The following is a 27,777-nucleotide window of genomic DNA, read 5'->3' as shown; positions in this document are numbered from 1 at the left end:
CCCTTTCTTCAAATAGTAATATGATATGAAATAACTTTTTTTTTATACAACAACAGAACCAAATTGAAATATATAAAACGTTCATAGAGTCTTCCTTCGTAACTAATATACCCTATTTTTAGTAGATACATGACAAAGATCTCTAAAACTTTATCTTAAATCAAATTTCAAGTCTCATCGAATATTTTGATTTCTTGCTTGTTGTGTTGCTTTAGTGGTGTGATCAGCAAAGCCACACTATGATTGATGACGATATTTCCAGCATTGGTTTTGATCCATTGGTCCTTCTTTTGTAATTCCCTCTTCATAGCGCAGTAATCTAAATGTGGTTGGAAATAAATACGCAGTAAATTGATCATCATTTGTGAAATTAAAATATTATATACTTAGACATTCTCAATACTTATTATCTCTTTTCCCAAACAGAGATTTTTGACCTATACCGTAGACATTTTGAATTGATCATAAAACGTTTTTTTTTTCTAGTTCTTGATAATCATTCTTACGCAGTATTGCTTCATTCTTGAAATTTAGTAAAAATAACAATCAGTAAAAAAAACTTCAAAATAATTTTGTTTTATGTTAAATAAATGTTTTGTATCCTTTTACCACAAGATAAAATTAAATTTATGATTTAGATCAATTTCTCTATGTTGTGGATTGCCAAATGGTCTGAGACGTATCTCCTTCATCTGGTCTTTCTATTGCAGACTAGAACATTTCGTTCCCTATGCATATCTCTTTATTATTTAAGGAGATGGACTAAAGTTCTGCTGACTTCCTACATCTCGTAATAGACTAGATAATGTGCCAAATGAACTGAAATACCTACCTTCATTTTGGTCTTTTATTGACTAAGGTCTTTTTAAGCTCAATCTAGAATGGACTAGAATTCGAAATCCTCTTCATTCTTATATCTGCTTCAACTCCAAATAGACTAGGATAACTTTACCCCCTATCCAGCTTTTTACGCTAGCTATAAAACAGCAAGGGGTGATTGGATTTTGACATTCCTTGCCTATCGATTTTATAATAACATCTTAGTAGGTAAGGATTTGCGTTCGTTGATTTAACTGTCAAGAATTTTCACTTGTTGTGCATTTCGTAGTATCAAGCTAATTAGAAATTTATTATTTTTCATTTTAATACACTTCTTTTTCGATTTTAGGTCCTCAGTTAAAGGGATATTTTGATCATATGCTGCATCGTTGGAATAGATATCATTGTAGTCCTCCGCAGTTCTTCCAATATAGATCATCTTTCATAATATAGCCTCCCACTGCGTGAAAATAGTCGCAAAGTGTCGGGAAAGTATGTGGTCGGCATTTTAATATGAGCTTCACCGGCATATGAGTATTGTCTTTGTCCGTAATGCAATCATTACGATGCCGAACTACGATATTTAGAGCAAATATAGTTAAATTATATCTACTGTTTGACCTGATTTGAATACTCCAGAAATAACCGAAAGTGAAGGAATTTAGGTTGAACCTAGGGTTTGTGTCAGAGTAACACAGGTTCAAAAAAAAAAAATCCAACATCTAGGGTAATTCTGGGAGAGGCTAACACCTCAAATGACGTAAGGCGCCTAATATAATTCAATTGGAAGCCTATTCGAGTCGTCCCACAACCCAGACACGACTCGCGGGTTAGATAGCTTTTGACCAATGTTTTCCCAGAATCACATCTCTAGACGTATACATTTAATCGTCCATTGCAATATCATATAATCACATAATTGAAGATGTCTCAATTTATTTTGCTATATCAATAAGGATAACGAATGCTTCAATAGATGTTTTCTCTATCTCCGTATTGTTTTGTTGAGCAGTGATTATTGGCCTGGCTCCCACTAATACAGTTACAACATAATAATTAAAAAAGATGCACAATAAAGTCAGTCCGTTGATTTTATTCGCCTTGTTTAGCTATATTCAACTCCTAGCTTATAAACCTGAAAAGAAAGACAAAACATTATAAAAAATAGTTTCTAATTACAATCACCTGGAAGACAAACGTAGAAAAATCTGACATTGAACAAGTTGTCAACAATAAACTGAATCACAAAGCTTGCTTCGATTAAACTTTAAAAAAATTATAGTGTAGACAAGATATGTCAGAAGAGGGTGATTCAAAATTTATAGCAAGCTAGCGTAAAAAGCTGGATATTTGGATACAGGAACGGATTAGAACTTCGGTTAAGCTCCCTACGTTTCTTTATAGGAATTAGACTAAGGTTGCGTAAACCTCCTTTAACTCCTTGTATACAGCGAACTAGAATTCGAATTTCCCTTCGCTGGTATTTTTATTTTCAACTCCAAATAGACTAGGATAACTTAATCCCCTATATTTGGATACAGAAAGAGGCTAGGATTATTATCAGATTATCTACTATTTTCATAAGAAATCCGAGTGTGGTGTGATTTCCCAAAACTCATTGTTGTTATCTTGCTAGACAAAAATTCGCCGCACCATTTACTTCTTAAATTCACTGTAAAACTGTAACTTATACACTTATACGAGAATTCTCTAGGTTATTTCATCTTTGATTCAACCATTTGTTTTTTTTTTAGAGATGGTTACTTTTTCCTCAAAAGTATACTGATCATATATTAGTTACCATACATATTACATCATCGTGCATTGTCAGCTTTCATAACCTTTGCTCTTCAATTCAGATGCTATTATTTTCTTCACGAATTATTTGTAATGTCAAGTTACTCTCACACATTATCTGGGAATTTGTAACTTTAGAAGTATAGTTCTATATTTCCTGCTCTCAATGAAATCACGATTATTCACGTGAAAGATTATTACACTATTTTTTTTTTTTTGAATAACACAATTTATTCATATATATAATTATTTATTCATCTATTTATGTTACGCTAGTTTAATTGTAACATTCAATTGCTTAACTTTCGGTATAGTACATAAAAGTTTAAATTAGATAACTATTCTAATGAATCAATTTTATGAATGGTACACGTTCATAAATAAATCAATAAAAATTCAATAACAGATTCAAGACAGTAGCAACATAGCTTAAAATTAATAACACAACTGCACAATCTATTTAAGTTAAGGTTAGTTGTCTTCTTGACTTTTTTCAGTGTTCTGTAAACAATACATCATATAAATTCTCAAGTGTTCAAAACTTCCATAAATAAAACTATCAGTTCATTTCTGTATCAAATAGATAGAAATTTATCTTTAACTTTTCTTCGAATCCTTTAGCAATTAAAGTATTAAATATAAATAATATATACAAACTGAGGCTTCATGATACTATTCCAAGTTGAAAATAAATAATGACTAATTTTAGAATGCACAAATGTTTGTCTCAAAAGGAATTACAGGTTTGCTAAGATCTGTATTTTCTCGGACAGTCAAGCAGCATTAAATGCGCTAAAGGCATTTACATGTCAATCGAAGTTAGTGTGGGAATGTATTCTCTCTTTGAAGCAATTGGCCAGTAGGAACGAAGTAACGTTGTACTGGGTTCCCGGCCATTGTGGTATTGAAGGGAATGAAATCGCCGACAATCTAGCAAGACAGGGTGCAGCTTCGAGCTTCGTCGGCCCTGAACCTTTTTGTGGAGTTCCTGAGAGTACTCTTAGGATGAAACTAAGAACTTGGGAAATGTCCATGGTAGAAACTAATTTGAATGCCACGGATACAGCCAAGCAAGCGAAAAGATTTATTAGACCCAGTCTGTCAAAAGCCCGGGCCATATTGAATCTTAATAAAAAAATACCAGGGTAATAACCGGTCTGATGACTGGTCACTGCCCGAGCAGGTATTACCTTTACAAGATTGGAAAAATCCAATTCTCAGAATGTCGATTTTGTTTGAACGAAAACGAAACCGCTGAACACTTGCTTTGCAGCTGTGGAGCATTGTTCAATCAAAGGTTGTCAATATTTGGAAAAGGGTTATTGGAGCCCTCCGAAGTTTGGCAATGCAATCCAAACAGGGTAATAAACTTTATAAAACGAGTTGAGCCTAGTTGGGATAACGTGCTCCATCAACCATTGTCCACCACATCTCAATTGTGAGAGGATATTTGATGAGCACAAAATTAAATATGGGTCATACCACAATATTCCTAATTATTGGACGCAGTGGGTAAAAGGCTCTACAGACAAGGAAAAAAAAAAATTTAATGCAAATCAAACAATGTTTAATGATAACAATTTATGAAAGACCGTATTTCGTATTCAGTTCGCCAAGTACTACTTCTCCTAATAATCTAGAATCTTTCTTTTTCTCGTTGTTTTAGTGCAGATTAGCCACAAAGTTTGTTTTCTTAATTTTAATGCACAATTAAAATATTTAGGAAAATTTCCATGATGAATCGAGCTAGGCATCCCTGAAGACTGTTATAAAAGTGTATATTTGGAATTTAAATTTTTATCTCAAGTCTTAGTGTGATTGAATGTTTACGTTGTCTTTTTACCTTTTCAAAATATTATCATAGTAAGCATGGAATTGATCAGTCCATCTGTCTGTCCAGTTGTCTGTCAATTTGCTTAGCGTATTCAAACAAATATGATTTAGAAATTATCAAAATGCAGATCATTTTATATTGAAGCAGTTCCGTAGAAAAATGTGATTTTTCAGTCAACTCAAGATTTATGTAAATAATATTCACATTACGTATCTGATACGACCTTCTCTTGATTCTTTTTTTCCAATTATTATTACAACATCCAATACAACAATCAATGAGCTCATAATTAAGTTCATCTTACTTTACATCGGTGGATCCTCGGTGCATAAAGTCGGTTCACTTGCGCACATAAAATACACACAACCAGTAACACATTTGATCACAAAACTCACCAGAACAATCGTCCATCCGCCACACAAATGACCGCTGTTACTTTACATAAGGCAGCGTTAGTCCAAAAACAAGTCTGGAAATCTGCCGGAAATTCAGACTTCAGTAAAAGCTCTTCAACCACTTCCCGATTTGGCTAGTACTAGCACAAATGTTTTTCAACTTGGTCAATATTTTTCTTCTTCGTCCACCTTCTCTTTTTTTCAACCCGGTACGGGAGTTTGAACAAATCCTCGTCGCCAATGTAGTAATGTGAGAACACAACATGTTCAGTTGAGAACTATAATATTAATGACATTTATTGTACGTTTACTTTCTCAGCCTACTGTTACATTATTCCTCATCTCAGCCTACTACAATGTGATTGTATTATAATTATACATATAAAAGTTGAATGCTATTTGCTTGCCTTTCTAGTGATTATTAGTATTCTTTTTGTAAAGCGAAATGTTAAAATTCAATAAGTTGTTTAATCATACTCCAAAAATTCCTCCAAAATGATAGCGAAGCACTATATTGGTAGTTCTGAAACCAAGCTTTCCATATAATAAACTTCATGAATTTTGCAATCCAAGTAATTGAATTAATTTTCAAGGGAATTATTGAAGTATTTGATATAAGAATTTTCGGAAGGATTGGCTTGTTTAGGAGTATTCAGTTTTTTTTTCGTATTTTCTGAATCTACATTTAAGTTTGAACCAAAACCCAAAATTTTAAAATCCGTGCCCTGAAACTACTTTAACCCCTCTACCGGCAGCTTCATTTTTTAACACTAAAAAATATTCAAAACGCGATAACTTTATTGTTTCTCGATAGTTTTGCACCATTTTTCACAAGCACTCAAAAACTCTTCTAGTTTTAGAATATCATAGTTTATCGATTATAATCATCGTATGTTTAATCAAGATCAACTTAACGCTCTGCTACATTCAGTGGATTTCTTCAGGCGATGTTATATTGCAAACATCAAACGTGAACAAAAACAGCGAGGGAGTATTGACAGAAATACTACCTACTGGGGGAAAAGAACTTTGATCTTGAAAATATTGTGCCAATTTTCGGATTTTGATACAAAGTATACAACAATCTTATGTACGGCCAATAAACTAGTGCTAGGTCGAAATGTTGTGATCTGCCCCTATAAACAGCAATCCTTCATGTAGAATGGTACCACATATAAGCTTCCAACCGCGTCTTCGGACAATACAACTAAGAAATGCACCGTCTTACATGAAGGAAATATTTAAGGGTCTTTTTTAGTCTTATGAAAACGTCTTCGGAACAAAGCAAATCCATGCTGTACTTGGTTGGATTTCGACGTTCCTTGGGCATAAAATCTCATTGTTCGTGTCACAAGATATAAGAAATGCAAAATTGATTTATACATTAGAAGGCAATGTTGTAAAATTTGTTAAATTTTGTTCAATGATTGATTGATGATGGATTAAATGTTTGACTTATGATTAAGTTTATGATTACTGAATAAAATTAACGATCTTTATGATTATGGTTAATGATTAATGATTAAAACATAATTTTGCAATGATTGTGATTAGTGACTAATGATTAACTCTTGATTTTTTGTGATTAAAGATTAACATTTTTGATTAATCATAATCATTAATCATTAATCATGATTAAATTTATGATTAATCATTAACGCTCTGGTTTGGACATATTTCCAGAAAGAAGAAGAAGAAGAACACTTACCATATAGAATAGTTCTTCTAGATTTCGTTGAATTCACATAGCTCACGTTCCAACTGAATTGTTTCACAAATCGAATCTTAAGTCACCGAGTTACCCTTCGCTTGTCAATCAAACCCCAAAGTCCAAACCGCAAAACCACCAGAGATCACAATCGCACACACTCGCACCCGGAAGACCACGAAATTCCACCGGGATTCCTCTTCTCACTCTGTGAAACCCCCTTGAAAAAAAAAAAACGAACTATTTCAACGGACCACGCGTCAAACGCACTTCGAATCTAACCGTCGTCGTCGTTTCGCAAGGGACACAAACCGCAACTCGGGGCCCCTGAAAAGGAACGGAACTTTCCCGACAACGATCCGGCCCGTTCGATTCGCCGTTACGTTATGATTAGGCTGTCCGTTTTTATTTCGTCTCGAGCATATCGTGCGGTGATTCCGCCTTTAGAGTTTCGGTTGTGTTCCGTAAGACGACTAGCAGATCAGAGTCAGTCAGTCCGTCGGCCACATTGCCGGAGTTTTTCCCGCCTTTTCCCCGAGTGGCTCGACGCGGGCCTCTCTTGAAGGTGGTGGGAAAAAAAGAGTTTTTCTCATTCGCAGCATCACATTGCGGAGGAATCCCGAGCGAGAGAGTGTAACAGTTTATGTGATTGCTATTGCTGGAAATGGCGAGAATTATGTCTATGTCTAAATTAACTTTGGCTATATTCAAAGTCATTTTAGGCTATGCTCAAGGCCATATTTTGCTTCTCTTAAAGTGATTTTTGGCTTTTCCCAAAGCTATTTTGACTTTACTGGAAGCATTTTGTCTTTTCCCATAGCCAGTTTGGCTTTTCCCAAAGCCATTTGTGACATTTTCCGGAAGTGGGACTTTTTGCATGAAGACGATAGTCATAAGGACGTTTGGCATGATGAGAATTAAATACCTTCTTTAAAATGCTACCTGTTCTTGTATGAAGATGCTTTATGCGAATCGTCCATTAAGTCAAACTTGTTTTTGCGAATCGTCATTATGCAAAATGGGTCAACACTGCATTTTCTAAAGCTATGTTGGTTTTTCCCAAAGCTGTTTTAGTTTATCACAAAGAAATTTTGGCTTTTGACTTCATTTTGCCTTTTATCAAAGGCGTTTTGCATCTCTTGCCTTTCGGCTTCCAGCAGCTGCACTCGCGATGCCGTTGTTAGATTGTTGATTTCCTGGTTCTTAACGAGAATTTCTTGCACTAGTGACTGGGTTTCGCTTGCTGTTCTACCCGTTCGCCCAAGTGGATGATCACCGCTTCTTTGTATTGCAGCTGAGCGCTCAACTGTTACACCTGTTCCTGAAGCTTCACCTCCTGTTCGGCCGATTGGAACAGGCTTTCGGTGCCCATTTTTTCGATCTATTGCGTCAATTCGGTGTTCTTGCTCATCAGGTTTTCAGTTTCCTGCGATTTCTGTTCGTTCAAGCGTTCCAGGTTGGTCTAAATAGTTTTGGAACCATTTTCTCGATAAGATCTTGGATTTTGCGATCCAGAAGCGCTTGCAGTTCCTCGTTGTCTCCTTTGAGATCTTGAACTTCTCTCTCCAGCTCTTGGGTTCGATGGTTAGGAGATCCAACGTCTACTGCTTCGGATTGCCCTTGTTCAACCGGTTTGCTCTCTTTTTGTTCGCTCTCATTGTCTCAATTTCCAACTGTTGCAGCATTGTGTTCAACTCCTTGATCATGGCCACCTGGATTTCCATCTTTGCGCGTCCTGCCGTTCCTTATTTTTGGTGAACCGTTCGTTGGCGACCACCAACACGTCGAGTTGCTTTATTAGTGATTTCTTCTCCGCGGATTCCTTCTATCGTTCAGCTCAACCATCCTTCCAGTGTCATGATTTGGGCGTTGAGCTCCTCCTGGATGGGCAGATCTAGTTCGCTGGTTTCCATCGAAGACGAACGTCGCTGCAACGTAGCGCTCTTGGTCTTTCATTCCTTGAGCTTCTCCAGCAACTTGCCTGATCTGACCTTCAGTTCGACAATCTCTTGCAGCAGTCGCTCCTTCTCCACTTCCAATTGCCGAATGTAGTCGACCTTCTCGGATATTCGACACTTCAGCACAACGCTTGAAGAGGTGGACTTGACCACGTACGCTTTCTTCGGCGAAATGATTTCTTCGAAAACGGCAGCTGCCGGTGGTTGCAGCTGGCCTCCGAAGAAGGCAGCAGTCGAAGGAGGTTACTGCTTTCGAGTGGCCAGTTGTTCCTCTTAGATCGGACACGCATGTTTTCTGTTCGAACAGACTCGCTTGATGCGATCGGACTTCTCATCGACTTCCTGCCGGAGTGAGGCATACTGTGCCTTCAGAATGTTCAGCTCAAATTAAGACCAAATTCCTTGCATTAGGATTTCATATTGTTTCAACATAAAAAAATAGATTGAATACTAATTGATACACACTTATATTATTTTACGGATTCCTGTAAAATCTCAACAGCTGAACAGTTCGGTGAAATAAATTAACGGAGTGCGGTAAACTTTTACAGTATTCGGTGAAAAATCACCGGAATCCGTAAAATTTTGACGAAATTACGGTGTTTAATTTCACCGAACTGTTCAGCTCTTGAGATTACGGTGAAATTCACCGTAAGAGCTTAGTGTGTAAGTTATACAAAATGATTAATATTCAAGAAAACCGCTTATAGAGCTTCAACACTTCACTTCTCTTTTTCAAAATCACATTATTATACAAATTATACTTATTATACAAATTATTCTTTATTATACGATATTTTTTTATACACTTGTTGCACGGATATGTTCAATTGCCTTCTGCAAAAAGAATAGTTCAGTTCCTAACGTTATTCTTTTTCGGTTCAACTTATGCAGAAAATAGGTCCCTGATAAAAGCAAAATGTGCACTTCATAACATATGAATCAGCTCGAAATGAACATAATCTTTGAATTGGATAAAACAGATGAAACACTTTCTCCATTTTTTTTACATTGAAATATTTCCATCGAAGCAATCTGTTTGAATTCTAAAGCAAAACAAAATATTCACTTCAAAGCCTGTATCGCGCAACTCAAATAGTTGAGCTGATGCTGGTGTTCAATAAGAGCAACAACAAGAACAGAGAGAAACATTGCTGCTTCAACGGGTTACCTAGCAACCATAGTCCATATCACCGCCAACCTAGCAATGAAAATCAATCTATGACTTCTCCTTCGTTGTTGAAAATCTTACCGCGTTTGGTGCTCCCGTATTTGATATTTGCATTTCAAACGCACACAGCAATACATATTCATGTAATATTTCCTCTTCTATCAGTCAATCAGTTTTCTCTTATTCATAGAAAATATCACATTGTTGTTTACTTACAGATATATGCCTTTTTTATCAGATTCAAACTTCACTCCACAATCACTCTGAACACTTATTTTCACACGTGGTTTAAGAAGTATCGACACAAACACATTTTCTAGTGGACACTCCCGCTTGCTAACAAATCCAGGCTCTCCAGGAACACGAAAATTTATTTGAAATTCTGGCAGGATCGCCAAATGTGGAGTTCAGAATCGTTGTTGGCAAGCGGGAGCCCCATGAAGTACCTTTCATTACATTCTGACGTTACTATAGGAGTGAGGCGTCGAAGTTGTGCCATGCCTACTAGATCGTTTGATGTCCGATCCGACGCTACATTCTCGGGCTTCTTTCAACAGGCTTTTGATTGTCATGATGGTTGACAGGGTTGAAAGACAAGATCAATGGCTATGTTCATTCAGTACCACACAATAATTATACTGAAAAGGTGTTTTGCTGCCTGCAGCTTACAGAAACAATGGAAGTTATATAAACAATATAGTTTCAAATCTATTTTCAATAACTACAGTTGAAAAAATAAATCTAAGAAAGACTGGTGGCGTGCAAAATGCAAAAATCGGTGGATAGATAGTCAACACCTGTCCCTAAATAGCTACTGGATTCGGCACTGCAGTCTTGGGAGGAATCGAAACGATGTTTTTAGATTTTTCTCGACGTTTCGACTCAAAATCGAGTCTTCTTCTGGGGATAATTCTACTTAATCGTTCTTCGTGTATGTTAACTTGTCCTTCTTTTAATGAAAGGCTGTTCTTTTTAGTTGTTGTGCGATGTTTGGCAATGATACACTGTTCAGTAACATATCTATTCGACGAATTCGTGCCTAATATCTCATCTCTTATTTTGGTCAGCTATATAGCAAAAAAATATTAATTTCTCGTCAATTCCGCCATAAATTCGGTAAATTCGGTAGCCTTAAATTTTCCATAAATTTGTCAATCAATTGATATCAAGGATCAGAATGAATTACAAAAAAATGATTCTTGGGAATGGGTTTCTGGCAAATGGTCCATTCTGGGGAATGGCTTTCTGGCAAAAAACATTCTGGCGAATTGATTCTGGCAAATGGTTTTCTGGCAAATGTCATACAATCCGTATTTGGCTATGCTAAAGGCCATATTTTGCTTCTCTTAAAGTAATTTTTGGCTTTTCCCAAAGCAATGTTGGCTTTACTGGAAGCATTTTGTTTTTTTCCCATAGCCATTTTGGCTTTTCCAAAAGCCATTTTGGTTTTTTCCCAAAGCGATTCTGGCTCTTACCAAAGCCATTTTGGCTTTCCCCAAAGCCATCTGGTTTTTCCTAAAGCCATTTTGGCTTTCCTCAAAGATATTTTGGCTGTTCTCAGTCATTTTGGCTTTTCCGTTGCTATTTTGGCTTTTCCCAAAGACATTTTGGCTTTTTTTCCAAGTTTTTTGGCTTTTCCCAAAGCCATTTTGGTTTTCCCTAAAGCATTTTGGATTTTCTCAAAGCCATATTGGCTTTTTCCAAAGCCATTTGGCTTTTCTCACAGCCATTTTGGCTTTTCCCTATGCCGACGCATTGTTTCATTTTGAGCGCCAAACCAATCTTTTTTTTACCAAAAACCAAGTTTTTTTCCGAAACCATTTTTACTAGATTCCTTACTGTGAAGCTGCTCTTCCAACTGATTGACCTTCAACTGTTCCTCCTGCAATAGCTTCGCCAAGTTCTTGAGCTTGGCTGTCGCTTCATTCACCTCGTAGCTCAGTGAGGCGTTCTGCGCCCGCGGGATGTCGATTTCATCCTTCAGTTGGAGGAATTCGTCATATTTTAGGCTTGTAGGTGAGCCTCCAGTTCCGCGTACCGTTGCTGAAGTGGACTTAGATCTTGCTGCAGCCGTTCTATAATCGATTGAGCCGTGGTATATTGCTGATCGGTCTTCCTGTTCGTGGATTAGTTTGGGCTGTAGCTCGCTCTGCTCGCGAAGGTTCTCCAGCTAACGATCATCCACCATGCTCATGAAGCCGACGGCATGCTGAGATGTTACAGCCGTTGACACCACTGCAGGTTCTTCCACGGACCATTCTTCGCGATTTTCTGACGCACTTGGCGCACTATGCCTTCTTGGACACGACCAAGTCCTCAAAGATGGGACCCTGAAATGCTGAATTGGTAAAAAATGACGCCACGGATTGGCGCCACTGCAGCCGACGAATTGCTGTGTAACTGCTCCTCCAGTTGGCTAATATTCACCTGCTCTTCCTGCAGCGATTGTGCTACGCTCCTCAATCTTGCTGCATTCTCGTCCACTTTCTGGTTCCACGAAGCGTCCTGCGCTCGTAGGATATCAACCTCGTCCTTCAGCTGCTGGTACTCGCTATCACGGTCCACAACCGTTGCTAACTTGCCCTGCAACTTTCGAATCTCCTTGACAGCAGCTTCATTTCGTGCCTTCAACTGCTCGATTTCATCGCGAAGCATTTGTAGTTCGTTCGGTTGGTTGGTTGCTACTTGGTGCTGCACTGCTACCGGTTCATCCCATCCTAGTGCGGGGGGTACTGACCTTGCTTGGTGCGGCGAAAAATTGCAAAGCACTGAAGGTTGGAATGGCTTCGACCTCTTGATCCGGCTTCTTCGGCGGAATCTTTTGGGACAACTGCATAAATACTGAACTGTTCCAGTTCGGAGCTCTTCTGTGCGAGTTGTGTTTCCAAAGCCTCATTGTTCTGCACGTTGTGCTGAAACAAATGCATTTGCTTCCTCAACTCCTCCAAACTTCCATCGGCCAAGACCTTCTCGATCTGCAGCTCCTGTATCCGTGAATTTTTCCAGGTGGCGTCGTTTTCTAGTTCCCTAATCTTCTCCTCCAAGGCGGCCGCCGATTTTTCGGGAGTTGCCTGTTAGCTCGAGAAAGGATCTTCCACCTGACCACCGCTTGCAGCCATCTGCTTCTGCAGATTCTTTTGCTGCAGTTGAGGGACTTCGGCTGATCCTTCCCATCGAGTCGTTCCTTTGGCTAAGCCATCTCATTCTGCACAGATACCCATAGATCTCGAACTGATGATTCTGCGCTAAGGTGTGCCCTCAAATTCTCCAAAACGGTCTGATCTGGCACAATTTGCTTGCAAAGCTCCTGCAGTTCTTTGCTATTTTTCATTATTCAGGCTCTCATTCCGCATCTTATACCATGTAGTTTCCTTCTGCAAAACCGTCCGCTGCTGTTACAGAGGGTACATATTCTCCTGCAGACGAACAACTTCATCTTACACGTCCGAATTGCTGTCCCGCGTCCGTTCCACATTTTCCGGCCGCTGCTTGCACGCATCCTCAATCTTCGACAGCTGATTAGTCAGCTCATACTCCAGCTGATCGATCTCGGAGTCCTTCTCCAAGACCTTCGCTGCAACTTCCTGAGTTAGATTGTAGTTCTTGTTCTCCAGCTCGGAAGCACGATTGGAACTTTTCTCGAAGGCACCAATCTGCACTTTCAGTTGATTCAACTTCGGCTGATGTTGATCTCTCTGGTGTTTCACGTCCCGACGATTGCATTCCAGCTCTAGAAGTTCCTTTCCAGTTTGCCTTCAACTGCTTTATCGCGTTGCGAAAGATTCACCAAGCGCTGCATCAGCTCATCCTCATGCAGTATGAACTCCTGTTGTTTCTCATCCAGCTAATCAACGAGCAACTTTTTCTGTCGTTCCATAGAATTCCTCCGCTCTTCCACCAGCGACATTCTCTGTTCCAACTTTACTAACTTACTCTTCAGCGTCTCTGTTCTCCATTTCGCTGATCTCCAAATCGACCTCCAACTTGTTCAACTTCTCCGCGCTTTGACACACTTGCTCCCCCAACGCTTGAAACCGTTCGACCTGTATCTTCATCTCCGTATTCAGTCCCTCCTAGGCTGCCTTCAACCGCCCAAGCATCATCAGTTTTACTCGAAGCCGTGTTTAGCATTTCATAGAGCCATTTATGGCTCTTCCCATAGTCATTCTTGGCTTTTCCCAAAGCCATTCTAGGCTTAAATAGCCTTAAACTGGCCTTAAAATAGCCTTAAAGGCCTTAAACGATCTATGCCTAGGTTAGTACGACTTCCTAGATCAATCTGAGTTTTTTCCTGTAAGCAAATACTGGATGGCACACAACTTCTCCAAGATTTTTCCAGCGAAACTTTTAAATTATTTTTTTCAAAGAACACCAGCGTTTCTTTGTAGAAATAATGAGGCATTCCTGAAGAAGAATATGTGTGATTATTTTCATTTTTTTTTATTTTCTATGATTTTTTTTAAAACATCTTGCAAAATTCTTTCAAGAATGGAACTCAATTCAGAGATTCCCAAATTATTTTCTAAAGAAATTTCTTCGGGATTTCCTGATGGGAAATTCTCTTAGCATTCCTCTAGGACTCTATCGAGGAATTTCTACAGGGATCTTTTTTGAAAAAAAAAGGTGAATTCCTCCAGGAATTTCAACGAGTATTCCTTCAATGATTCCTACGAGAATTTGTATACGGAGATTCCTCCTTCATCAAGCAATTCCTGCAGAGATTGATCCGGAAATTCTTCTGGGGATTTAATTCTCTAGGGATTAATCCGAGAATTCAAACTAAGATTCTTCTGAGAATTCCTCCTGGGGGTATTTCCAAGGAATCCCTTTATAGATTCTTCTAGGAGTCCCTTTGGGGATTTCTCCAGGAGTTCCTTCAGGACTTTTTAATGATATCTTCTAGGAAATTCTCCAGGGGTTCCTATCAGAATTGCGTCGGTGATATCGCCAGGAATATCTCCAATGAGGCTCTCAAGGATTCGCCTATTTATTCCTTGAAGAGCTCCTTCCACTATTCCTCATGAAATTTAAGGATTTCCTAAAGGTATTTCTCCCGGAATTACTCCAAGAATTCATCCAGGATATCCTTCGGAAATTTCTTCCTCCATGGTGCTTGCACGCATTTTATCCAAGTATTTTTCCAGTGATTCCTACAGATACACATACATTTTTTTCCAGGATTTCTTCTAGTGATACCTCCTGAAAGTTCTCCAGGAATTATTCCAGGGATTTTTGCAAAAAAACAGTAATTTTTTCCAGGTAATCTGGATTTCTTCAAAGATACCTCCAGAATATTCTCCAGAGATTTTCTCCCCCAGAAATTTCTCCCCAAATTTCTATAGCATGTTCTTCAGGGATTCCTCCAAGATATTCCAGAATCAAGAAATCCCACCAAGCATTCATCCCCGGATTCATACAAAAGTTCATCCAGATATATTATTTTCTAGTAGAATATTTTCTAGAATATTTTTTCGAATCCTTTCCATAAATCCTTCCAAAGATTCCTTCAGGAGTTCCTACAGCAATTCCTTTTAGGGGTTTTCTGTAATTCGTATAGGGATTCTTCCACTTATTCCTTCAGGGATTTTGCTTGAAATTTCTTCACGAATTCCTTCAAAATTTCCTCCGAGAATGCAAGAGTTTTAGTTAGGAAGTCATTTATGATTTTTTTTCTCCAAAGTTTCCATCAAGAAATTTTACAGGATATCTTAGGGAAATTCTTAAAGAAATATCTAGAGGATTTCTCGGAGAACATGAATGAACGCCTGGAGCAACCCCTGTAGGAATTTCTGGAGGAATTCCTGAAGGAAGTCCTGAAATAAATTATATAAAGGTACTCCTGAGAAAATCCCTGGAGGAACTCGTGAAGGAATACCTTAAGGGATTCCAGGAGGAACTCCTGAAAGAACTCCTAAAGAATTTCTAGCGGAACTCCTGGAAAAATCCTTTGAAGAACTCTTGGATTTCCTGGATGAATATTTAGGGATATTTCTGAAACAATACCTGGACAAATCCCTGGAGAAACATCTGGAGGAATCTCTTGAGGAACTCGTGTAGAAATCCCTGAAGGAAATTCTGAAGTAGCTTCCGGAGGAATCTCTAGAAAAAGAACTCTGGAGAAATGCTATGACGAAGCTCTAAAAGAACTCGTTGAGGTATGTATGAAGGAACTCCTGGAAAAACTCCTGCAGAATCTCCAAGACAAATCCCCGAGGAACTCCTGAAGGAATCCACAAAGGAACTCCTGAAGTAATCTATAAAGTAACTCCTGAGGAAATCCCTGAAGGAACTCGTGAAGAATTCTCTAACGGAACTCCTGGAGAAATCCTTCAAAGAACTCTTGGAGGAATCACTGGAGTAACTCCTGAGAAAATCCTTGGACGATCTAGTGGAGGAATCCCAGAAGGATATGCTGGTGAAGTCCCTGAAGGAGCTCTTGGAGGAATCTCTGAAAAAAAATTCTGGAAGAATCTTAAGACGAATCCCTGAAAGAACTCCTGTAGGTATTTCTGGACGAACTCCTGGAGAAATTCCTAAAGAAACTTGTGAAAGAGTCCTTGACGGAGCTCCTAGAAGAACTCCTGAAGGAATCCATAAAAAAAAACCCTGAAGAAATCCATAAAAGAACTCCTGTAGAAATTCCTGGAGGATCTCTTGAATGGATCCCAGAAGAAACTACTGGAAGAACTCCTAGGGAATCTATTGCGGAACTCCTGGAGGAATCTCTGGAGAAACTTCTGGGGAAATTCTTAATGAAACTCCTCACTTGGAGAAATTCTGGGATATATTTAGAGAAACTCCTGGATGAATCCTTGGAGGACCTTCTGGAGCTTCATTCGGAGCAATTCCTGGAGGAATATCTGGAGGAACTGCTTGAGAAATTTCTGGAGGAACTTCTCCAGGAATTTCTGAAGGAACTCCTGGAGGAATTAATGGAGAAACTCTTGGAAATACTCCTGCAGGAAATCATGGAGTAATTCCTGTTGGAACTCCTGGAGTAATTCGTCTAGGAACTCGTGGAGGAATCTTTGGAAAAACTACTGAAGGAATTTCAAAAGGAACTACAGGAAGAATTCTTGAACTCCTGGAAGATTTCCTGAACTCATGGAGGAATTCCTGACCTCCTGGAGGAAATATAGAAGGAATTCATGGAGTATTATTTGGAGGAATTCCTGGAGGAATATTTGGTAAAATACCTTGAGGAGTACTTGGAGGAATCCCTGGAGTAATTGCTGGAGAAACTCCTGGAGGAATCTCTGGGTAAGCTTCTAGAGGAATTCCTTAAAGAACTCCTGGAGGAATATTCGGAAGAATTCCTGGAGCAATATTTGTAGGAATACCTGGAGGATCTCCTGAAGTAGTCCCTGGAGAAAGTCCCGAAGTAATCCCTGGGGTAATTCCTTATGGAACTCCTGAAAGAATATTTGAAGGAATTCTTGAAGAAATATTTGGAGCAATACCTGGAGAAACTCCTGGATGAATCCTTGAAGGAACTTCTGGAAGAATTTCTTAAGGAACTCTATTCCTCCAGGAGGAACCCCTGGAGCATTATTTATAGGAATACCTGGAGGATCTCTAGGAGAAATCTTTGGAGAAACTCCTGGCGTTTTTCCCTCATGGAACTCCTGGAAGAAAACTTTGAGGAATCCCTGAAGAAATATTTGAAAAAAAAATACCTGGAATAATCCCTGGAGAACTCCTAGAGAATTTCCTGAGAATACTTTTGGAGTAATTCCTAATGGAACTCCTGTTGCGATTTCAGAAAGATTACCTTTAGGGATTCCTGCAGGAATACTTGGAAGAAATCCTGGAAGACTACCTGAAGGAACTTCTGAAATAACCCCTGAAGAAACTCCTGAAATAATTCTTTAAGGAGGAATTCCTGGAGAAATATTTGGAGGAATGCCTGGTGGAACTCTTGCAGTAAGCCCTTGAGAAACTCTTGAAAAGCTCCTTGCGTAATTCCTGATGAAACTTCTGGAAGAATATTTGGAGCAATACCTGGAGTAATTCCTGGAGAAACTCCTGGAGGAATCCTTAAAGGAACTTCTGGAGGAATTTCTTAAAGAACTCCTTGAGGAATATTTGAGGGATTTCCTGGAGCAATCCCTGGAGATTCTCTTGGAGTAATCCTTGAAGGAACTTGTGCAGGAATTTCTTAAGGAATTCCTGGAGCAATATTTATAGGAATACCTGGAGGATTTCCTGAAGTAATCTCTGTAGAAACTCTAGGCTTTTTTTCTTATGGATCTTCTGGAAGAATATTTGGAACAATACCTGGAGTAATCCCTGGAGCAATTTCTTAAGGAACTCTGAGAGAAATTCCTGAAGGTATAACTGGTGAAATTCCTGAGAATACTCTTGGAGTAATTCATAATGGAACTCATGTTGCAATTTCAGAAAGATTACCTGTAGGGATTGCTAGAGGAATACCTGAAGGAACTCTTGGAACAATTCCTGGACAAACTCCTAGAATGATTTTTTAAGGAGCTCCTGGTGGAATATTTGGAGCAATTCCTGAAGGAACATTTGAAGAAATGCCTGTAGGAACTCCTGGAGTAATCGCTGGAGATACTTCTGAAGAAATCCCAGGAAAAACCCCTGGAGGAATATTTGGAAGAATACCTGGAATAATCCTTGGAGAACTCTTGAAGATATTCCTGAAGGAACTCCAAGAGGAATACATGGAGGAATACCTGGAGCAACGCCTAGAGTAATCCCTGAAGAAACTCCTGAAGTAACTCTCTAAGAAACTCTTGGAGGAATTCCTGGAGGAAAGTTGAAGGAATGTCTGGAGAGACTCCTGGAGTTATCGCTGAAGATACTCTTGACGAAATCCCAGGAAATATTCCAGGAGTAATTCCTTAAGGATTTCCTGGAGGAATATTAAGAAGAAATTCCTGAGATAAAACCTGGAGGAACTCCTGCAATAATCCCTGAAGAAAGTAATTAATCTTTAAGGAACTTTTGGAGGAATATTTGGAGGAATTCCTGGAGGAATATTTGGAAGAATACCTGGAGTAATCCTTGGAGAACTTTTGGAGATATTCCTGAAGAAACTCCAAGAGGAATACATGGAACAATACCTGGAGGAACTCCTGGAGGAATACCTGAAGCAACTCCTGGAGTATTCCCTGGAGAAACTTCTGAAGTAATAATTTAAGGAACTTTTGGAGGAATATTCGGAGGAATTTCTGGAAGAATATTTGAAGGAATGCCTGGAGGAACTTCTGGAGTAATCGCTGGAGATACTGCTGTAGAAATCCCAGGAATAATTCCTGGAGGAATTCCTTCAGGATTTCCAGGAAGAATATTTTAGGAATTCCTGGAGGAAAACCTGGAGGAAAACCTGGAGGAACGCCTGCAGTAATCCCTGAAGAAACTCCAGGAGTAATTCTTTGAGGAACTCTTGGAGGAATATTTGGAGGAATATGTGAAGGAATATCTGGCGGAATTCCTGGAGGAAAACCTGGAGGAACTTCTGCAGTAATTCCTAAAGAAACTCCAGGAGAAATTCTTTAGGAAACCCTTGGATGAAAATTAGGAGGAATTTCTGGAGGAATATTTGGAGGAATACCTGGAGTAATTCCTCTTAGAGAAATTCCTGAAGGAACTCCAGGAGCAATACATGGAGGAATACCTGGAGTAACTCCTGGAGAAAAACCTGGAGCAACTCCTAGAGTAATCCTTGGAGAAACTCTTGAAGCAATTCTTTAAGGAACTCTTGGAAGAATATTTAGAGGAATACCTTGAGTAATCCTTGGAGAACTCTTGAAGAAATTCCTGAAGGAACTCCAAGAGGAATATATGGAGAAATACCTGGAGGAGCTCCTGGAGGAATACCTGAAGAAAATCCTGAATTAATTCTCAAAGGAAATCTTGGACGAATATTTGGAGGAATTCCTGGAGGAATATTTTAAGGAATGCCTGGAGAAACTCCTGGAGTAATCGCTGAAGATACTCTTGAAGAAATCCCAGGAGGAATTCCTTAAGGATTTCCTTAAGGAATATTTGGAGGAATTCCTGGAGGAAAACCTGGAGGAACTTCTGCAGTAATCCCTAAAGAAACCCCAGAAGTAATTCTTTAAGGAACTCTTGGAGGAATATTGGAAGGAATTCCTGGAAGAATATTTGAAGGAATGCCTGGAGGAACTCCTGGTGTAATCGCTTGAGATACTCCTGAAGGAATTCCTGAAGGATTTCCTGGAGGAATACTTGGAGGAATTCCTGAAGGAAAACCTGGAGGAACTCCTGCAGTTATTCCTAAAGAAACTCCAGGAGTAATTCTTTAAGGAACTCTTGGAGGAATATTTGGAGGAATATTTGGAGGAATACCTGGAGTAATCCTTGGAGAACTCTTGGAAAAAATCCTGAAGGAGCTCCAGGAGGAATACATGGAGGAACACCTTGAGGAATACCTGGACCAACTCCTGGAGGTACATTTGGAGGAATACCTGGAGGATCCTAGGAAAATTCTAGAAGATACTCCTGGAAAAAATTCTGAAGATACTCATTGAGGAATTCCTAATGACATTCCTGGAGCAATGTCTAGAGGATCAGCTGTAGGAATTCCTGAACGAACTTCTGGGAAATATTTGGAGGAATTCCTGGAAGAATATCTGGAGGAACTCCTGCAGGAACTCTAGGATAGATTCCTGGAGGAACTCCTGGAGAAATGCTTGCGGAGAATTTTGGAGGAATTCCTGAAGAAACTCTTGGATAAATTCCTGAAGAAACTCTAGGATCAATTCCTGAAGAAGTTCCTGAAATCCCTGGAAGAATTCATTGAAAAATCACTGATAAAATCCTTGAAAGAATTCCTTAAAAATCGCTTCATTAACTCCCGGAGAAACTCCACGAAGAACTTATGGAGGAATTTATAAGGTAACTTCTAGAGGAATCCCTAAAGAAACTTTTGTATGAATACTTAAAGGAACATCTCCTGTAGGAATTTAAAACTCTGTTAGTCTCAATCACATATTTTTTTGAGAGAATATGATTTTGGAAATAGACAAGGTCGATGTAACGAAAAGCGAACGGTAATTTCAGTTATTCATGTACAAAACTTCCATGTTGGCAACATAATGAATCATCGAGTCGACAAGAATTTGCCAACTTTGGATTCTTCAATTGCTTTTCACTATCAGATGGATCATTTCGTAGGATGCATAGATAATCAAATTTAGTTTCCTTTCAGTTATACTTCACTGTTCGGATTACTCTGAAGCACATTAGCCGAATGTAACACGTGGTTTGCTTCGATGATATGGAAACGCTCGCAGAGAGCGCCGTCTATTCTCTCTGATTCCCTTTTCTCTAATTTTTTTAGCCTACATTCAGGAGAATTGTAAAATTTGGCAATGAAGTTGATTTTGATTTTCGAATTTATTAGTTAATTATTAGAATACTAGTGGTCCCGGCAAACTTTGTTTTGCCATCAAGTAGGCTGTTGGAAAACGTCAAGAAATCCCCCATAAAAATTACACCTTAGTCTTCTCCCGTTTTTCCGATAAATCCGGCGACTTTCCTGAATTTTTTCTTCGCACGAACACGTCGCATCCCTTGAAGAGTGCAACAGTGAAAATCTTGCGGCAATCCGTTGGACCGTTCTCAAGCCATTTCGTGACATACAAACACCACTCCATTTTTATTTATATAGATTTTCCTAAAGAAGAATGTACTTCACTTAGAAGCTATTCATCACTTCTAGGAACCGAAATTAATCTTAAATACCATCTGATTCCAATGGACACCATGGCTGGCAGCACTGCTCCCTTCAATTCGCTCCTGGAGCGAAAAAAAGGACGCTCTCACCATCCCCCATCAAATGATGAATCCAGCATCCACCACGGGGACGGATCCATCAGTCATCCAGTGTGGCTTCGCGCGCGCTCCCAATTTGTCGTGTCCTCGGAAGGGATTCCCGTTCGTCTTGACCGACTTGACGACGACGACGACGACGACGACGTGAGCGGCCATCAGAGGAGGTCCATGTGAGTATTTTTGGCCACGTAAGCCATAGTGCCGTTCCGGCTGTTACAGTGGAGAGTTCTTCGGTGTGGATTTCCTAGATCAGATCAAGTGCTTTGCGAAGAAGGGAATCTACGGTGCGGTGGCGAAAGTGGAAGACACGAACAGCGAGATTCTCGAGGACCGCTAATAAGATGCTGTGGCCTGGGGTAGGGTTGCCATGTACTGACAGTTCAAGATGCTTTCCGTAGAAGAAAATGAAGAAGAAAAGCGTGATTCGGTTTGAACCTCTCTGTGAGGAACAGTAGGCGGGATGCAACCGGAATTCTTGGATTGCATAGTTTACGGCGTGTGATTTGCATTGCCGTCTTGTCGTGATGTGAGTAGGCGGAGTGAGGTGCATAGCAGGCGGTGTCTTTCCGTGTTTCAGTTTGTGATGGAACCGTTTGAGAGGTTTGGATAGTAGTTTTCTTCCGATGGATGGATGACATGTTGAAACGGTTGAACGAAGACGATGGCTGTACGCCGTTTTGCTGTAGTTTGCACGCATGGTGAGACATTGTTCATCGATCAATCCAGCCAGCGGCGAAAGACGAGTGGGAGTTAATTTTAGCCGTAAGTTTGATATGGAAATGTTTGTATGATGTATTGTATGTTTGTATTGTCTATTATATAACATAGCGCTAGCGTTCACGTGGCAAACGTTGCGAAGTGGGAAAACTATTTTAGCTCGTTTATTAAGCTTTTAGAATGTGTAAAGAGAATTATCCAGTAGTCATGGGTCGACATTGAAGAAAATATCAAAAACATGGAACAGAAATTCTTTGAAGAGCTGTGACATGGACCATAATAATAACCTGTTTTTGTAGCTTGGCTTGGTAAGAATCCACGAGTTGAAATAGATTTATATTGAATCATATTCGTTAAGGCTTACAGTGACTTTAGATGCGCAACACTTTTTCGTCTCAAGCATCAAAATACCGCTATTTATTTTATTTACGATTGCTGATTCCATTGCCGTTTTTAAAAAATTAGCACGTCTAGTTAAGGGGTCTATTTTATAAGTCGAGTCGATCAAAATGACTCGACTTGAATCACTGTCGACCAAAACTTTCGCTCGATTCGGCTCTCTCACTCGAGTTTATCGACAGTTGTCACTCAATGTGACTGGATTACTATGGGAGTCGACGGGTGGCATCTGAAATATGCATGCTTACTTTGATCGACAATGACCTCGGACGAGTCACGTGAATTCGCTCGAATTACAAAATAGACCCCTGAAATATGCATGCTTACTTTGATCGACAGTTATTACAGACGAGTTCCACGAATGTGCTCGATTTACAAAATAGACCCCTAAAAATGCAGAATTTGACGTAAGCTTTGCAGAACTTCCATGCAAGTTTGGCAGCTTATATGGTGATTTGTTTGTTTAATTTTCCACATAATTCAAACTTTATATGTTAAACAATTATCGTCAAAAAATTCACAATGCTTTCGTTGCTCAAATGCTATTTTTTGATGATTAGAAAAGTATTACATTTTGCCATATAAGAGAAACGAAAAATTTTGTGTGGAGGCTGCAAGCATGTTGAAAAAGTCGATTGAATCTAAATTTAACCACACAGTTTAAACCAAATTCCGCAGCCGCTATCTCGATGCGTGGAAAATTTCTTTCCAGAAATGGTGACAAAGAAAATCTGGCAAAGTTGTGAGTATTTTTCTAAAATCCGTAAATTTAGGAAAAAGTTGAGAAAACTAAACGAATTTTTTTAGGGGCCCAGATATCCGTAGCGGTAAACGCGCAGCTATTCAGCATGACCATGCTGAGGGTCGTGGGTTCGAATCCCGCTGGTCGAGGATCTTTTCGTAAAGGAAATTTTCTCGATTCCCAGGGCATAGAGTATCTTCGTACCTGCCACACGATATACATATGCAAAAATGGTCAATCGGCAAAGAAAGCTCTCAGTTAATAACTGTGGAAGTGCTCATAAGAACACTAATCTGAGAAGCAGGCTTTGTCCCAGTTGGGACGTAACGTCAGAAGGAAGAAGAAAACGAATTTTCAATTCCAATGCACCAATCGCTTTATATGGATCCCGTCTATGTTGCGGTGAGCGAGATTTGCATATTCATTCAGCCAAAATCTTAGCCTCGATGGTTTTGTGAGGCGGATGATTGATACACTGTTTTTATTAGATTTTAATAATAAGCGTTGCTAATTAATTTTTATTACCATTCATTGTTGGATGTACTATTATTGGGGACTTATTGACGGTCTTTTATAATAAGTTTATTGCATTAGAACAAATATTATTGCGTTTTCTATTTGATTTTAATTGATTTCCCTCTGAGCCTCGATTTCTGTAGTTAGCCTCGGAACTTGCATGCAAGTCAGTATGGCAAAATTTGTTTTCGCATTTAAAACAGCAATAAGTGGTCAAACCCAAAGGTTTTTATATGTTTTCCGCTTGGAAAAGACGTGATCTTTTCAATGCAGCTATCGGTTTTTTGATAAAATGCACCAAAACCTTAGCCTCGGTCGATTTGTAGTTAGCCTCGAAAGAACCCTACAACAGCAAATTAAATATCGAGGCTAAATCGAGGCTAACTACAAATCGCTCAGAAAATCACATTTTTCTTATCGCAGTACGCAGTTGAGAATAAATGTCATTTCTACGGGGGTTCTCTGTAGGAAATTTCTTAACCCATTCAGTCAAGAAATTTCTTCACTTTTCTTGAGCGAAACAGCATACTTAGCTTTATTGTAAAGACTGCACAATTTCTTTAGGAAATTGCCTACCTAGCAGTATTCCGCAGTTCAAGGTTAAAATAAGTCAAAAAGTAAATGACTTGTAAGAGTTTGGTTGTCATACTCGACTTCAGGGGCCATGATTTAAGTAAGTAGTGATATTTTCAACGTTGTTTCCATGGGTGATCAATGTTACCCCATAGGAGCTAAACCATTGCCGTTTTGGGATATATATTTTAAGAAGTATAAAATAAATATCGATGCCGATCCAGATAAGCGGTGCTCTGGAACTATTTTGAAACCGCGTTTGAAACTACAATCAACTCTTCTGTATCACGGTACTTCCCCCAACTCGATGCTATGCGCGGTCCCTTCAATCTAGCATAGTTTGATCACTCTGTAAGTCGATACCTCTGTAACTGGATGCTCTCTAACTCGAAAATATCTGTTCCGTTTTTTCATGCAAGTTTATCTCTTTAATATGAAATTTATATGAAAAATATCAAATATCCTTACAATATCATTAAAATTCATGCATTTTAATATTATGATTGAACTGATAGTTAACAAAGGTTTACAAACTATTTCAGGGTGATAAAATTTCCATTTTTTGTAGTCTATTTATAAAGTACCACATGGAAAAATGTGTTAACATTTTACTATTTTAACGATAAAAATCTCGATTACCTAATTTTATTTGAATTGAAATGTCATAAAGTCTACAGATTATATAAAAGTTAAAAAAATTAGGAGCAGTTAAGTCCCAAGTAATAATGGAGCAAATGCCTAAAGTGAGAAATCAGCCTTGATGGGAAATATGCACTTCGGCAGAAAAGTAATCGCCTACCTCGATGCGTGACAAATTTCTTGCAAGAAATGGCCAAGAAAAGCATATTTCTTTGATCGCAGTACGCAGTTGAAAAGAAGTGTTATTTCAAATGGAGCTCACTGTAGAAAATTTCTTGACTATTTCTTCCGCAGAATTTTTACTTTTCCTGAAGTTTTAGAAGGTTGGTGTCTTCGGAAGAGTTGTTCTGTAGCTTAAGGGCCTTACATGTGGTGGTCATTCACATTGGAGACAAAATCTCGAATTTCTTGTCTCAAATAAGCCCTTGTGCTACTGAAAAAGTTTGCGAAGACGCCATCTTTCCAAGTAGTCAGAGTTTTGAGATATACTACTTCATAATTCGTCAGAATTCCTGAGTAAAACCAAAGTTTCGTGCACACTAGTGCCGTCTGGTGGCGTAAATCCGTATCTGAACGAATCATGCCAGACCTTGAGCTATTGAACAACTTAGCCGAAGATACCAACCTTCCAAAACATCGGGATCTAGAGATATCAGTTTTTACTAAGTTTGCATTCTCTACCGACCATGTTATCAACTAGAACGATGATTCTCAACTCCTAAAAGTATATTGTACTAAACACTATAACTTTGCTCAAGACAGTACTATGCTACCCAAATTGATCAAATCCCATAAGCCCCGGGTATTTTATAACGCTCAACTGTGTATTATAGGAATGCGTTTAATAGGATTCCTGACTGTATTAGTACACGGAAAAAAACAGTTTTCCTAATTTTTGAGTTGACTTTACCCAAAATTAAGTATATCGATTATTCTCTCAACCCAAAATTTTTCGATTTTCTCTCTCTACCCCACCAATGTTGTCAAAAATAGAGAGAGCTGCAACTACTCAATGGGAGTAGTTCGGCCCAACAAGCCAAATTTGGGTAAATGCATTATTCTCAAGCTTGGGTTGAATGAACTCAATTTTACGTTGAATCAAACTAAATTCAAGTAAATCTTTCTTATGGCTTCAAGGGCCAAGTACCTAATAAAGGAAATTTAGCCAAATTTGGGTTATTGGGCTCAAATGCGGTTTTGCGTTGAAACAACCAAGATTTGAGTAAAACCGCGTTGCCGTGTACGCAGGGCAAATCAAAGTGCTTTTTGTTTACGTGGGCTTGACAAAATTATGATCAATTTCAAAAATCAATAGAAAAAGTGATAAAAATCAAACAAAAGCAAGTACACCCAATTGAGCTATGAGACCCCCTTTCGCCTTGATTAGCCTGCAACCGTTTTGCCATTCTTTCCACCAGGCTTCCGAGGTATTGGGTCCGGTTAGGGCTCTGAGGCGGCCATTTCAAGGGTTCAATGCGACAGGTTCGGAAGAAAGTCTAGCTGAAAGGTGTATTTTCAGCAATGACTCCTCCAGATTTCCACATAGAACATCAATATAGCCGTCTGCTGTCACGATGACATTGGTTTAGGTTAGATTACTCACTCCAAACTACGAGAAACAGCCCCTGATCATAAAATTATCTTCATGGTGCTTCATTGTCGGCTGCAGTCCCTTATCACTTTTGCGCCATACTCTCTGTCGTCGTTTCGTGTTGAACAGCTCATACTTGGACCACACAACACGTATCCAGAACTGCAGAGCTCCAGAGGCTTAGTTATGTTGTTCTGGACGAATTGGATTTTTTTTCTCGTTATTCTGGCTGACGAAAGGTCGCTTCGTGGTAAAATGACTCTTCAACCCTTGTTCTGCGATGCGTAAACATATTCCACGATCTAAAATCAGTAGGCTCAGCTTTTCTTTTATTACTCGGATGGTGAAAAACGGATTTTTCTTGATTTCTCAAGATTTCTCATATCCAGGTCAAGCGTTTGGTACTTCAGAAAAATCCTCTGAACTGCACTACTGATCACTCCATATTTCTTGACAACTTCGTGCTGGGTGTGGTTCCGATTGCAATAACGCAAGATAGGATTTCAGACCTGTAGCGATATTTTTTGCCACTCATTTCTGTCGCTTTTAAAATACTTTCTGTGCACTCAACACGTTTACTTTTTCGAGCTGCAGCAGAACTTTGAGGGGGATGTAAACAATAAAACGTCAAAATAGTGGTTTACGGAAGGTGCTTCTACACGGAAAATCCGTTGAATGATCTTTTGTTTTGTCATACCTCAAATCGGAGATATATAAATATTCCATCAGTGGTGGATTTGAATTAACGGGAATAATGCAATATATGAGTAAATCTTTCTAAATAGGACCAACAGAAGCTGAGTGTGTGTAAATAAATTGATTCTGATGTGTAAATGACTTATACAAAGGGAGTTTCTTTCTTACGGCTCTATTGATGTTATTTTTTTCGCCGGTCACTGTACAGTAGCATTATATTAACACGTAAGAAATACTTCACATTGTGAGAAACTTTATTTAAGGAGCTATTTAAAACGTTATATGCTAAGCTTTTTTTAAAGGAAAGTTTTTACAGTCATCTCTCCCTTACTCGATATTGAAGGGACCATCGAGTTAGGGAGGTATCGAGTTACAGAACACAAAAGCAGTGCAACTGCG

General features: G+C 39.0%; 3 protein-coding genes across 3 annotated transcripts in view; 1 reads left to right on the top strand and 2 right to left on the bottom strand.

The window, feature by feature from the left end:
* LOC5566204 (gamma-aminobutyric acid receptor subunit alpha-6) overlaps positions 1-7,040 on the bottom strand; it is a 130,649-nt gene extending 123,609 nt beyond the window's left edge. The window contains exon 1 of the mRNA XM_021839247.1: positions 6,554-7,040. The gene's annotated coding sequence lies outside the window, so the exon portion shown is untranslated. The remainder of the gene's footprint in view (positions 1-6,553) is intronic.
* A 1,465-nt stretch (positions 7,041-8,505) lies between these two features.
* Positions 8,506-12,337, bottom strand: LOC110674071. The gene is made up of 3 exons (XM_021837517.1): positions 12,110-12,337; positions 11,522-11,660; positions 8,506-8,726 (listed from the first exon to the last, which is right to left on the bottom strand). The coding sequence occupies exons 1-3, from the start codon at positions 12,335-12,337 to the stop codon at positions 8,506-8,508; spliced, it is 588 nt and encodes a 195-aa protein (XP_021693209.1).
* A 9,294-nt stretch (positions 12,338-21,631) lies between these two features.
* LOC5573727 (gamma-aminobutyric acid receptor subunit beta-like) overlaps positions 21,632-27,777 on the top strand; it is a 151,159-nt gene continuing 145,013 nt past the window's right edge. Inside the window, exon 1 of the mRNA XM_021839245.1 lies at positions 21,632-22,267. The gene's annotated coding sequence lies outside the window, so the exon portion shown is untranslated. The remainder of the gene's footprint in view (positions 22,268-27,777) is intronic.

This window comes from Aedes aegypti, chromosome 1, assembly GCF_002204515.2.
Source record: "Aedes aegypti strain LVP_AGWG chromosome 1, AaegL5.0 Primary Assembly, whole genome shotgun sequence".
Taxonomy (NCBI): Eukaryota; Metazoa; Arthropoda; class Insecta; order Diptera; family Culicidae; genus Aedes; species Aedes aegypti.
Note: the sequence above shows the minus strand (reverse complement) of the source record. Positions and strands in the feature narration are given on the sequence as shown.